Source organism: Phaethon aethereus (genome assembly GCF_964289735.1).
Source record: "Phaethon aethereus genome assembly, chromosome: 1".
Classification (NCBI taxonomy): domain Eukaryota; kingdom Metazoa; phylum Chordata; class Aves; order Phaethontiformes; family Phaethontidae; genus Phaethon; species Phaethon aethereus.
Window position 1 is genome coordinate 4,956,282 of NC_138575.1, and position 13,657 is coordinate 4,969,938.

Here is a 13,657-nt window from a genome sequence, read left to right on the forward strand (position 1 = left end):
GGGAATGACATTGAGCTTCAGTCTGCAGGTGTGGCATAGGGAAGCTGGTTGCTGTTGGACTAAGCTGGACCCGAGTCAGCTGCTCTAGAAACCATAGCGTCAAGTGCTGAGCTTGAGCCGATAGGTTTCCTTAGAGGCAACTTGTTGGCTTAATGAAACAATGCGTTGTGGATACCCCACAGCTTTGTGTGCTGCCTTTGTGTGTATTACTTGTGGGAAAGGAAAGCAGGATCACCACCCGAGGTGGGATTCAGCGGAAGGAAGGAGACTGTCTTGGAGCAGAGTTGTTAAATATCTTCAGAATGCTTCCGATGACTTCTTTTAAGGCACTGTGGTTCTAATGCTGCTGTTACTCACACAACTGGAGCAGCAGACTGGTTGGAATGGGTGAATTAGGGAGTAACACAGAATCACTAAGCTTGAAAAGGACCTTCAAGATCATCAAGTCCAACCATTAATCCAGTGCCACCATGTCCCCTAAACCATGTCCTGAAGCACCACATCCACACGTTTTTTGAACACTTCCAGAGATGGCGACTCCACCACCTCCCTGGGCAGCCTGTTCCAATGCTTGACCACCTTCTTGGTGAAGAAATTTTTCCCAATACCCAATCTAAACCTCCCCTGGTGCAACTTGAGGCTATTTCCTCTCATCCTATCGCTGGTTACTTGGGAGAAGAGACCAACACCCAGGTCGCCACAACCCCCTTTCAGGTAGTTGTAGAGAGCGACAAGGTCTCCCCTCAGCCTCCTCTTCTCCAGACTGAACAACACCAGTTCCCTCAGCCGCTCCCCATAACACTTGAGCTCCAGACCCCTCACCAGCTTCCTTGCCCTTCTTTGGACACGCTCCAGCACCTCAGCATCCTTCTTGTAGTGAGGGGCCCAACACTGAACACAGGATTCAAGGTGCAGCCTCACCAGTGCCGAGTACAGGGGCACAATCACTTCCCTACTCCTGCTGACCACACTATTTGTGATACAGGCCAGGATGCTGTTGGCCTTCTTGGCCACCTGGGCACACTGCCGGCTCATATTCAGCCGGCTGTCAACCAGCACCCCCAGGTCCCTTTCCACTGGACAGCTCTCCAGCCACTCCTCCCTAAGCCTGGAGCGTTGCATGGGGTTGTTGTGGCCAAAGTGCAGGACCCTGCACTTGGCCTTATTAAGCCTCATACAATTGACCTCTGCCCATCGATCCAGCCTGTCCAGATCCCTCTGCAGAGCCCTCCTACCCTCCAGCAGATCAACACTCCCACCCAACTTGGTGTCATCTGCAACTTACTGAGGGAGCACTCGATTCCCTCATCCAGATCATCTATAAAGATATTGAATAAGACCAGCCCCAGAACTGAGCCCTGGGGAACACCGCTTGTGACCGGCCGCCAGCGGATTTAACGCCATTCACCACAGCTCTCTAGGCTTGGCCATCCAGCCAGTTCCTCACCCAGCGAAGAGTAAACCCGTCCAAGCCACAAGTCGCCAGTGTCTCCAGGAGAACGCTGTGGGAGACACTGTCAAAGGCTTTACTCAATACAATGTGGGAAGAAAAAACAGCTACTGGATGTGGTGATAGTAGAGAAGTCCCTGATGTATTTTTTTTTTTTAATTCACACCCCCCATAATCTGGAGCCTGTAATTCTTTAAGCATAATTTTATTTTTATTTAGAATCTCTTTTAAATAATTTTGTCTTCTTTCCTTTTCTATGTAAATGTGAGAACCTGCTTTGAAAGTGGAAGCCTATAACGACAGTAGATTGTCATTTATTAAAGCTGAGAGCTAGCCCCATCACTGGTCTATTTGAAAGGGCAGGCAAAGTGTAAACGGCTGCCTGGGCCCTGGGCAGGACCTACCTGGTTCGGCGGCAGCGTGCCAAGCCAGCGGGGTTCAGTGGGGACCCCCTGCTCTCCCCAACCCCACCAACTATTCCCTTCCTCGCCCACCATGCAACACACCCTTTAATTCCTCTCAGGCAAGGAAATCCTTCCTGCAACCTCCAGGCTTCCCTTCTTCCCCCTTCCGAGACAAAACGGAGTACCTCGCATGCAGCCCAGCTCACATCCTTGTACCGAAGGAGTAGCCTGTCCATGGAGGGATGTTCCTTCCAAATCCTTGAATCCTGTATTAATTCCCTTAAGAATACTTCTGAAGTTTCAAACAGGGGCCTGTGCATTTGCAGCTTTCCAGAGCACTTGGATAAAAATTTGTTTCTAAGAGGGGAAAATGCAATGCCAGTTCAAAACTGCCCAAAGTTTCTCAACGGAGTGAAGGGAGTGAGCAAAGATCATCCACCTGCCCTGAAACACACGGCTCTGTCTTAGGTCCAGCTCGCCTCTGCAGACTGGAGATGTGACTGATACAAGAGACCAGGCTGTTTACTGACTAATCAACGCACTACTAATGGTCTAATAAATCAAAGAGCTAATTTGTGAGCTAATTAACTTCTAATAACAGACTACTATTATTTACAACTCTGCCCTTCACGCTCTGATTAGTTACACACAATTACCGAGTTACAGTTTAGCACTTGCAGTATTAGTGTACACACAGCCACCACCGAGCAACAGCTCTGTTGCTCTTCATTCCACCTCCCACACCACTCAGTAACCGTTATTTTTGTTTCTGGATCCTCCCTTTTGCCACCATAGTTTCATCCTTTCCCTGCTCAGTTTGTTTACTGAGTTAACAACTTGCCCATAAGCACTTTTTCCTCATTGTACATAAATTTGCTACAGCTGTTCCCAAAGTCAGTTCTTCTACTACTTGGGCAATCCTGGCCTTTATATATAATTTATATACCTGCCTTCATACAGGTGACCTTGCAAGGTTCTGCTTCCCCAAAAGATTCCTCCAAACCTCCCTTCAATTTGGCTCATAGTGGCTCTTAGTAATGCTATTTTTTGTGTGTGTGGTTCCAACATATGCAAAAAATTGCAGCTCCAGAAAAGCTTCACAAAATCTTCTCCTCTTTCTCAGCTCTGATGCTGGAGGAATCACTGAAATTAGAAAGGGGAGAAATGCAACAAATTAACCCCTTTTTTCTTCCTGCAAAGGAGAAATATTGCCTACAAGTCTTCTGGCATTAAAATCAATTTTGTTTTAAAGTGTCTTAAATCAGGCTCCTTCCCGTGTCCTGAAGTCAACGCATTCTCTCAGCTACACTAACATGTCCTCTCCCGTTCCTTGGATTCCCATTCCTCACAGCACAGGCCTAATCCTGCAACTTCCACCAACCCAAAACTGCAATCTCCAAAACAAAAAGTGACCGACTGACAGGATTAGCGTGAAAAGTAATGTAAGGGCTTCACACAAAAGAGTTAATGGCAAGGTCTTGGCAGCAAACGTTCGGGTATGAGCTGCCTGAGGATGCATTAGGACCCGCAGCAGAGGGGAAACCCAGCGATGGTGAGGGCTGACATCTGCCTCCTCCATCCAGCTGAAAAGAAAAAAAGAGAAAAATAATCAAACAGACCTTCAGATAAACTGTTTTGACCACGAATTTTCAGCTCTCCGGTAACACGTGGCATTGCTGCTTTTTTAAATGATGCGCCTGGGTTCTGCTCCAGCGCATCACGGGTACGGCCCCTGCTCGGCCGCTTTGGGCCTGCGGGGGAGAGGCGGCGGCGGCCCCTCGCCCTTGAGGAAACCCAGCCTAGGACCCACTAGCCTCCAGCGCTCCGACGGGCCGCCCGACACTACCTTTTCCTCACACCACTGCAGGAAACCCCGATTTTGGGGAGTTTCCACGCAGAGGCCGAGCCGCTTCCGCCGCCACAGCCCCCTCCTTCCCGCCTGCCCCGCTGCCCTGCCGACGGCCGAGCGCTCGATGCGACGCGCCCCGCTCGATGCACTCGGCGCTGGAGCGGCGCGGCCTGGCGCGGGCGGCGGGGAGGCGCGGCGCCAAGATGGCGGCGGCGGCGGACTGTGCGTGAGCCTCCCTCGGCCCTCCCGGCCCAGGGCGGGCGGCGGGCCCGGGCCGCGCCGCGCCCAGCCGAGCCGGCATGTGCGAGACCTACTCGCGGTGGCTGCTGCGGGTGTCGGTGGCGCAGATTTGCCAGGCGCTGGGTTGGGACTCGGTGCAGGTCTCGGCCTGCGACCTCCTCACCGACGTGCTGCAGCGGTACCTGCAGGGGCTGGGCCGGGGCTGCCACCGCTACTGCGAGCTCTGTGAGTGCGGGCAGGGCCGGGGGCCGGCGAGCAGTGCTGTAGGGAGAGGGGCTGTGGTAAGGGACGTAGTCGTTGCCGTCTGGACACGGTCCTGGGTGGCCGGCTGTGGGTGGCCCTGCTGGAGCAGGGGTCTGGACCCAAGCGACCGCCGTAAGTCTCTGCGAGCTTCGGCCATTCCGTGAAAGGAAGCTGCGGAGCAGTGCTGTGGGCCTTGGGGAGAGGAGTCTGTGGGGAGGAAGATTGTGGGGTAGCACTGTGGAGGCATAAAGAGGGCAGCTGTGGGGTGGCAGGCTGTAGGGCAGTTGCTGGGGGGTGCTTTTGCAGGGGGAGGGTCATGGAGATGTGGGTTGTGAGGCAGTGCAGGAGGGCATCGGGAGGTGGGCTTTGGGCAGCACTGGGGTCTGTGAGGCAGTGGGTTCAAGGGGCGGCCAGCTCTCTTGCTGGGTGGTATGGGTGTATGAGAGGATGTGATGTTGCTGCTGTGTTGTCCTGGCTCATCTCTGGGTCAGGGCCTGTGTCTGGGTGGGAATGCTGAGGAGGCTGTGGGGCCCTACTGTGGGTGGGGATGTGTGTGTAGGGTCCAGGATGTGAGCACAAAGGGAAGTGCTGAAGCTGTAGGGCACAAGGCTTGGCCTGGGTGTACCGGGTGGGGAGGTGGGAGGGGTTAATCCCTGCCGTGGGAGGTGTGTGAGGAGTAAAGAGATGGAGCTGCAGTGCATGGGATCCGAGAGACATGTCTGGGAGCAGTGAAGTCACCTGCATGGTGAGAGAGATGGCTGGAAACTGCTGCTGCAACTGGAGTGCACTGAGTTGGGTATATATGTGTAAGGAGGTGGCGGTTTGTGGGGCTGGAGGTGCACATGTGCAAGGGGAGGTGTGGGGCTTCAGTGCTGGGGTGGAATGCAGATGTGCAATGCTGTGTGGGGTCAGGGACCTATGTCTGTTGGGATGATGAGGGGCTGTGGTACCTGGTGTCAGGAATGCACCTATAGCAGCATGGGGCCGTATACATGAGGCTGAGGATGTGTGCGTACGGGGGAAGCAATGGTTCTGTGGGGCTGGGAACATGTGTGTGGGGGATGTGGGGCTGCAGTGTGTGAAGGCAGGCATGCTCTAGAGTGTTTTTTGGTGGGAAGATGGAGCTGTAGTGCATGGGACGTGGGAGGGTGATGGAACTGCACGTGGGAGCTGTGGAGTATGCATATGGAGAACGGGAGGGGATAATTTTAGTGCACGTGGCATGAGGTGTGAGTGTCCTCATGTGGATGCAGTGGAAGAGGTTTGGCTGGATAGCTTGGAGACTGGAGTTAGCCAATGCTAACCATTGAGGAGGCATATGCAGAAGGAGCTGGGAGCGATCGTGGCGGAGCAGGATGCCCAGGGCCTCTCTGGATTGGGGGTGAGGCTGTGCTGGGGTGGGAGTGTGGAAGGGCTGAGTTTACACCAAGTGGGAGAAGAGAAAGAAGGGAGGTCTGGGAGTCAGTGCAAGGACTGCTGGCTGCGTCAGATAGGAGTACGGAGTGTGTGTGTGTGTGGATGGGATGGGGAAGGGACAACAAGGATCACTGCTGGGTCCGGGGGTGTGATCAAGGATGAAGTTGTGTGTGTCTCAGGGCTGTCTGCATCCCTGCACAGCCTGCAGCAGAGGCACTGAGCAGGGCAGATGACCTGCTGGTACCTGCAGGATATTGGGGTGTGGGAGGGTGGGATGAGCAGTTGCTTGCTGGGTCAGTAATGCTGACTGGGGGAATGAGAGGGTGGTAGGGGTCTGCTGGGTGTGGGAATGTCAAGAAGGGGGTACCCGTGTCCTGTTGGGTCAGGGAGGGTGTGGGGAGGTGGCAATATGTGGGGAGAGGGAGGCTGTCAGGCTCACTGTGGGGTCTGAACACAGGGAGCATTGTGAGGGGTGTGGAGTAAGGCTCAGGTTGTCGGTGTGGTTGGAGGGTCGCGTGTCTGTGTGTGCGGAGGCCTTTGCTGCCCTGCGTGTGGGGCAAGGAGGATGTAACGTGGTGGGGAGGACAGCAGTGATGTGTGCAGAGATGGGGCTGCCTGTGCTGCTGCTGGATCTGTAAGTATTGTAGGGGAAGATACAGGAGGGGATGCACACAGTGGAGGGGCTGGGGGGAGTGAGGGTGCCCTGGAGGGGTGGGTGTAGGCTGTGTGTGCATGGAGAAACAGCGCTGCTTGTGCCTCCTGTGTCCAGAGGGTCTAGTTCCCTGTTATGCCTTCTTGTGGCATGCTGGGGAGCTGTGGGGGTTGTGGGCTGCCACTGCTCCATGTGTTGGTGTGTACTCATGGAGGAGAAAGTCCTGGAGAACTGCTTGGGTGGGGGTCAGAGCTAATGTGGTCTGGCAGCAGGGAAGGCCTTTAGAGGAAACAGGGGTTGGAGCTGGGGTGGATAATGTGATTGCTTGCCTGAAGTGCTGGGTGAGGAGAAGGTGACTCACTGGTGGTGGATTTGGGGCTACCGTACCCACCACTAGTTCTGGGTCTGCAGGAGGTTATGGGAGAGGTAACAGGGAGGGCAGCCCTGAAATGCATAAATGGAAAAGTTTGCCAGCACTTCTGTCCAAGGTATGGGAGCTGTGCAAATGAGGGTGTCACAGCCGCGGATGAGAGGAGTACTGAAGGCATATTGCTGTCAACTGGTGGTGGCTGCAGCCTCAAGATCAGAGGAACTGTGGAGGCTGAAGGTGGTGTCATCTTCTGCAAGAGTGAATTTAGAGAGTGTGCAGAGCAAAGACCCATAAGCTGAGAAGTGCAGCATGATCGGCTTGGTCAGGAGAGGAGCAGCCATGGCCTGAAGGTGCTGCTGGTTGTGGTCATGTCCCTTCTCTGAAGCAGTTCTCACTGCCACAGTGATCCCCCGTAAAGCAAAGTGATGAGCTGAATGTACCTGATACCTGGCCCTGCCTCTGCTTCAGCATTTTGGGAATAATTGAGATCGAGTCTGATGCTGCCAGTGTAACTGGCTCAGGAGGGATTTAGTGATCACTGCAAGCTCTTTGGATTTCAATTCTAGGTTGAATAGGTTTCTTTGTACAAGCTTTTCCCAAATTTGAGAGCTAATTAGATGTGAAATTGTGTATAGGTAGTCTGGAAATGGGACTGTGCAATGTTAACCTGTATCTCCCACCAGCACCAGCGCAGCTGCTGCACCTGTGAAGTCTGTATCTCAATCCAAACAGAAATGATCTGTAAAGATATTAAAAGGGACAACATAGAGAGTTTGGGAGAACTGAGTTATGGGGTGAAAAGGGAGCTAACCTAGGCAGGGTCAGGGCTGTCCTTCAATATGGATAGTACAAATTTGGGGGAGATGCTTTTGTTACTAGATCACTGCTTGTGCAAGAGATGAGTTGTTGGGCAGCATTGCCCCCTGAGCTCAGCTGCCTCTGCCACAGGTACTGCCATGTTTGTAAGACTGGGAAGAAAAGAGGTGGTGAAAATACTACTTTTTTTCCATTCAGCGCTTGAGGAATGGAAAGTGCATAGAAATAAGGTATCCCTCTCTTGCTTTGGGTGTGCTTTCTGAAAGTGGGGAAAGGAATTTTTTTTTTCCCTGCACAAATGGAGAAGGAAGTATCAGTCTTTTTTTTTTTTTTTTTTCATGGAGGAGAAGGGGAATATGCTGTTTTCATGCCAGTGATGCAGTATTTCTTACATTACCTCTCTTAAAATGATTCCTGTATTTATTTCTTTAAAAGGTTTGTAAAGGCATCTTAATGCTCAGCTGCTATCTCCCTGCTTTTTCAGAATTGTTTCCTTTTGCTCCTAAAATAAGTTGCTGTACAAATCCAGCTCTGGATGAATGAGTTGAATTTTGCCATGGTTTTGCATAAGTAGAATTAATTAAATTCTAGTTGTAGCATCTTTATTGTCAGTGTGTTATCTCAGAGTCAAACCAGTGGGGTTTGAGTTAGCAGGGCTGTCAGCTGGAGGGACATAATCTTTGTATTCAAAACTGAATGGATTTATTCTGACGTAATTGAGACAGTGTGGTATTGCTCTGAAAAGCATGTCATTGCCATTCACGTATTTTCTGGTTTGCAAAAGAAAATGATGGCTTTCCCAGCTGTGTTAGATCTTTGTTCCAGCTGTTACATCCCATTAGGAGAGCTACATTCAAGATTTTCATTACTTTTCTGCTGTTGTTTTTTTGCATTTGTGGTAGCTGTAGTTGATGGGATCTTCTGTGGCTGCAAAGAGAAGGCAGAGGGATTTGCAAAGTGGGCTTGAGAATTGTTTGATGCCGTGAAATGCTTCTGAATACTGGTGGGGGTGGAGGAGAGAGTGAACTTACAGGGGAGAAAATAAGGGTTTTCCTGTTAAAGTACATCATATTATGCTGTTCAAATTTGTGGAAAGCTTGTAAGAGGAAGCCTATTCAATATGCTGTACACTTCACACATGTTTTTATCCTAAAATTTAAGTAAAATATTTGAAAAACAGTGTTAGAGTATGTAATTAAAGTACTGAACTAGAAAACAAACAGACATTGTGTGGTTTCTGAGAGCAGAGTTCCACGTTGTTGCTGTTGTTTGTTTTAAGCAGAGGTGAAAAGGGAAAAGTTCTCTGTTATGTGCTGTGTCCTTTTGCAGTCATATTTCATGTGGTTTGATAGAGGCGGCAGCACAGCTGGTGCTTTGGGTTAACTGCTCTGGATTTTCTTGTATATGTCGGGGTTTTTTTATATTGGGGAACTGTCCAGTGAAGGCAGACCAGTATCTGCTTCATATGCTATGAGTTTAGCTAATGCAGCTTGGCAGTGGGATGGTTGGGTATAGACATGCAGAATACATTGTTTTTTACCTCATAGCTTAGCCTGTCCAGTAAGAGAGCTCAGGTTCCAGTATATTTGTATGGGTGTTATTATTGCTTGGAGGGACAAGGAAGGGAATTGTGGTTTATGCCCCCAAAAGCCTGATTCTTTTTTCTGTTACATTGCTTTAAAAAACAACCAGGTAGAAACTACTTAACGTTAATCACTGAGGGCACTGAGGCATATTTCAGCAGTGGTGTAAAGCAGTGCAACATAATGGAACTAATTTTACTCCAGTTTTTACTCCGGACAAATTTAGATTATCTGCTGCTAAAACTAGAAGGGTAATAAACTAGATAATTAAATCTGAAGTGTGTTGGATCTAGAAGTGGGTTTTTCAGTACTCTCTCCTTGAATTTTCAGTGTTGAGCATACACTTGGTTATGCTGTGATTTATTTTTTTTTTCTGCTGAAATTTGCTTACAGTAAGGAAATAAAATGTAAAAGTTGCTCTTTAGTTTCACATTGTGTGACTACTTTTATGAAGATTATTTTTATGTAAACATAGAAGCATATATCAAGTTGGAAGGGATCCGTAAGGATCATAGAGTCCAACTCCCTGCTTCTTGAAGGACTAATTAAATGTGTATATAAAATAATATTAAATATTACAAATTTAAATAATATCTTAATATTGCAACTACATTTATATGAAAAAGGCAGGATGTGATCTGGTGAGCACAACAGTGTGAATGGAAGGAAAACTAACAGATCTTGCAAAATTTTTTGCCATTACAGAGCTAGCTCAAAACCTGCTCCAATGTCACTGCACAATCTCTTGTAAAGGAAAACTTAACTTCATTATAGCAAATCTCTTTTTTGGAGAATGAAAGCAACAGACCACTATTTTCATTGGGAATTACCACAGTGGAGAGAATTGACCTGTCATCAAGAAGTTTTTTATTTCTTTCTAATCAAATGTCAAATTTAGCTTGTACGTTATTTCGTTTATGTTTTTATTTTTTCTTTTTAGTTGTTTCACTTTTAGCTGTATATAATAATAAACTCTATCAAGTGTTAAATTTTGATGATCAGTTTAAATGAGCTGATTCCCTGTACTGATGCTGAATGATTGTTGTAACAAATATCTCAGGGCCTGTAACATTTGTTGTAAGTGTACCTCTTTATGTGGTACCTCTGATAACCTTAAATGTTGGTGTTTTTAAGCTAATTAACTTCTTGCTGGCTACCAACAAAGAAAGACAACTTGGGTTTTTGTTTGACATTTATGAGGTTACCTGGAAAAGGAGCAGACTCTGAGCAGCCATAGCAAGAAGATGCTTTTGCCTGCCTGGTAATGGCATGAATAGGACCCTTTTTGCCTGCTTAAGTGTTCTCAAGTAAGGCATATGTACTTATTAAGTATTCTACATTGTATGCTTCTGACTGTTCTTGTGGATGCTGGATGGAAGTGCTATGTTGTCAGCTTGAAAGAGTTATCCTGGAGTAACTATTCAGAGTAGATGGAGTGGTATTTACTGCGTGGCAGGGTTGTGTGATATGCTGGAGCACAAGGAATCTGTGATAGAGCCTGTAAAAAAAAATACTGAGGAGCTATACCTAATAATTTGCTGATTAAAATAAATTTTTTAAAACCCCTCTTTTATAGCAGACATGCTGAGCTATTTGTAATAGAACGTACATGTTGTGTGGGTAGTGACTTATTAGTTTTTCTCAACGTATTTATTATAGAGAGGCAGTTGCTCCCTTTAAACAACCCATCATGAAACTAAAAGCTTTTCTGTTCTTAACTGACTTGCTTCTTAAATTATCACCGATTCATACAAACTTTGGGCCAGGAAGGAGGAGGTGATGGGAGTGAGTCTGACAAAAGTAAATCAGCTATTCCTGAGACTGAATTTAAGGAAAGCCAGATAGTTTTGCCCTAACTCCCACCTACCCCCTCACAGTTTCTTCGGATTACATGGGCATTGGTCAGCTTGTTTGCTGGAGGAATTCTTGTGACTTTTGCAAAAATAACTAGGCTTCAGTAGCTTCTAAAAATTCCGTTTCCTCACAAACTGAAAGTGAGCTTTTATTGCTTGAAGGGGAGTTGGTGCACCGCCCTTATTCTGTTTGATTTGCTTTTCCTTATGGACAGCTAGATTTAACTGCAGGTGATGCTGAGCAGTAGGGTTGAGGGCTGGATAACTTCCCATGCAAATACTCGGCTCTGTGTGGATTCTGTTTGCCCATAGTTTCAATGCTGTACTTTTTGGGGAATCCATTTCTGTGTGCAGATTCTTCCTCACTCAGCGTTCGTTCTCCTGCGTAGGGAAGCTGAGAGTAACATAACTACACGGCCATTCCCACAGGCTTCTGGTGAGCTGTTTTGAGACCGAATGGTCTTAAGTTAGCTCTGCTGTTTGCTGCAGCTGTATCGGTTTTGGAGCACAGTTCCCATTCAGGGAGACAGTACAGCTTAAAAGCTTGTGATAAAGATATTTTTTTGGTTCACTGTTTGCGGGGTAAGGAAGAGAGTTGTAACTTGCTGGATGAACTATTCCCACCTCCTTCCATCTCTTCCCAATGATGGACAACAGATATTATTTGAAGTGTAGGGAACAGCAAGAGGCTGGAAACCAAAAGCTCCAAAGCTGTTTGTGATCTGGCACTGACATGCTGTGTGTCATTGGATTAATTATTTCACTAGGAGGCTTCAGCATCTGAATTTTTAAACTGAGGGTAGCACAAATATCTGAAGAATATTGAGACAAGTTCAATATGCACAAATTAAACTTTTTTTTTTTTTTTCCATCATTTACTTACAGAAGAAAGCCTAAGACTAAATGAAAGACCAGGAGAGAGTGTGTTACATGTTTGTCAGCATTCTCTTTCATGTGTCTGGCTTCTGCTATTTTAGTGAATTTTTATTAAACCAGAGGGAGAAGGGGAATGCTAAACTGTTCAAATATAAGTAATAAAGGCACAAGCCTTTGTTTGATGAATCACCTGAAATTACATTTAATGCGTTTTTGTGCTGTGTATTTTTCCAATTGATAAGTGTTTTGATTTGAACACATATACAAATACAGAGCTAAAACTTTTTTTTGCACTTTTACTGCTGAGGACACCCTTTTGAAAAGGAGAGGTTAACTAATCAGTCCTTTCATCCCTGTGGCAGTTGCAGGTTTTAAAATTTTACTAGCTTTTAATCAATCTTATGATTCGCCATTGTCTCTTTGGAGGCAAATGTCAAAGATATGGGAAAACTCAATCTTCCCCAGGGTCTTTTTGGTCACTTTTTGAACGTGCTTTCTAACATACATAATTGGTTTGTGATATGGTTGCTTAAATACTTCCATGCTTTAATTACACTTAATAGTTGCTTCTCTGCCACTTGTTCTTAATAAGCACTTGTAGGAAGAAGTCCTTTTTAGCATTTGTCACTTGCTAATCGTATTGGTGCACTTTGTTTGGAGGTTAAAAAGATCATGTGCAGATCTAGGAAAAGACCTTTTCCTATTGCAGTGATAAACTGGACTAAAATTTCCCCCGAGTACATGATGGTGCTGGTGCCAAGAGGCACACGCTGTGCAAGGTACTCGAAACACCTTCACAGAGCCCCAGAAATGGGGTTGGTGGTGCATCGTCCAGTCCTCTGCCCCAGGTTGTCCAGCTGGGAGACCTGTTGCAGCATTTTCCATGCCTGTGCCACTTGGTTTTTCTTCCAAGGGAAACTGGACACAAGCACAGTGTGACCATGCCTGTCGGTACACTTTCTAGGTCTAGGCAATGCCCACCTGGGAATAAGTGCTGTGAGACTCACCGTGAATCCCCCCATCCTGCTAACAGCACAGCCAGTGATTTCAGGAGTGTCCAGGGAATAAATATGCTCTACTTCTGGGCTTCTTGAAAAGTTTTTCCCAAGTTTTTCTTTTTAACTGGCTGTCCAACTTGCACCTGTTGCTGAACCATTTTCTAAGGTGCCAAAAATCAAGTTCAAAGGTATCTTTGTAGTCTGAAGAGCAACTAAAAGTGACAATGCAAAGATTCTTTGCTGTGTCAATACCCTAAATTTAATTTTTAAGGATAAAACACTTTTGTGTCTGCCTAATAACTATGGGTATCTCATAACTACTCCAGAGTGGTGATATCCTCCTTTAATTATGTAAGTCTCCACATCTCTCTGTCCCTAGAGTCTGCAGGGGAAACTTGTATCACAGTTGTACTAGATATTATACAAACACAAAATCCAAGATGGTTCTTGTCGTATGGAGTTCATGTTCTAAATACAGATGGACAAAAGAGGCGACAACTTGGTCTGATCTCCCTTTTAGCTGTGGAGGGAATTAAAACATAAGCAACTTGCCCAGAGTCACACAAGAGGCCAGTGTTACAGAGCTGAGAATCAAAACCATAATCTGAGTATTACCCTTATCTTCCCCACAAGACTGAGAAATTCTAGAACAAAATTCTTATTTTCTAAATATACCTGCAGGCGTAAGTTGGCTGGGGGTTTGAATTCATCCAGAGATGTGAGAACCAGCCTGCTCGACTGCTTCAGGTTCAAGATAAACCAAGATGAGATTAGGTTAAAGGACAAACAAAAGAGCATCCCCCCTCCGTTCTCTGAAGCTGAGGCTTCACAATAGCAGTTGTGTTCCTTCAATAAGCACGGACTGGTTTTCCATAATTACTTTTTAAAGTAAATCACAGCTTATCAT

At 47.0% G+C, this 13,657-nt stretch overlaps 1 protein-coding gene across 1 annotated transcript in view; it reads left to right on the forward strand.

The window, feature by feature from the left end:
* Positions 1-4,002: 4,002 nt before the first annotated feature.
* The window catches only part of TAF3 (TATA-box binding protein associated factor 3), a gene marked incomplete at both ends in the record, with an annotated part of 117,966 nt that continues 108,311 nt past the window's right edge, over positions 4,003-13,657 (forward strand). Inside the window, one exon of the mRNA XM_081998932.1 lies at positions 4,003-4,168. Coding sequence (XP_081855058.1) covers positions 4,003-4,168 — 166 coding nt within the window. The remainder of the gene's footprint in view (positions 4,169-13,657) is intronic.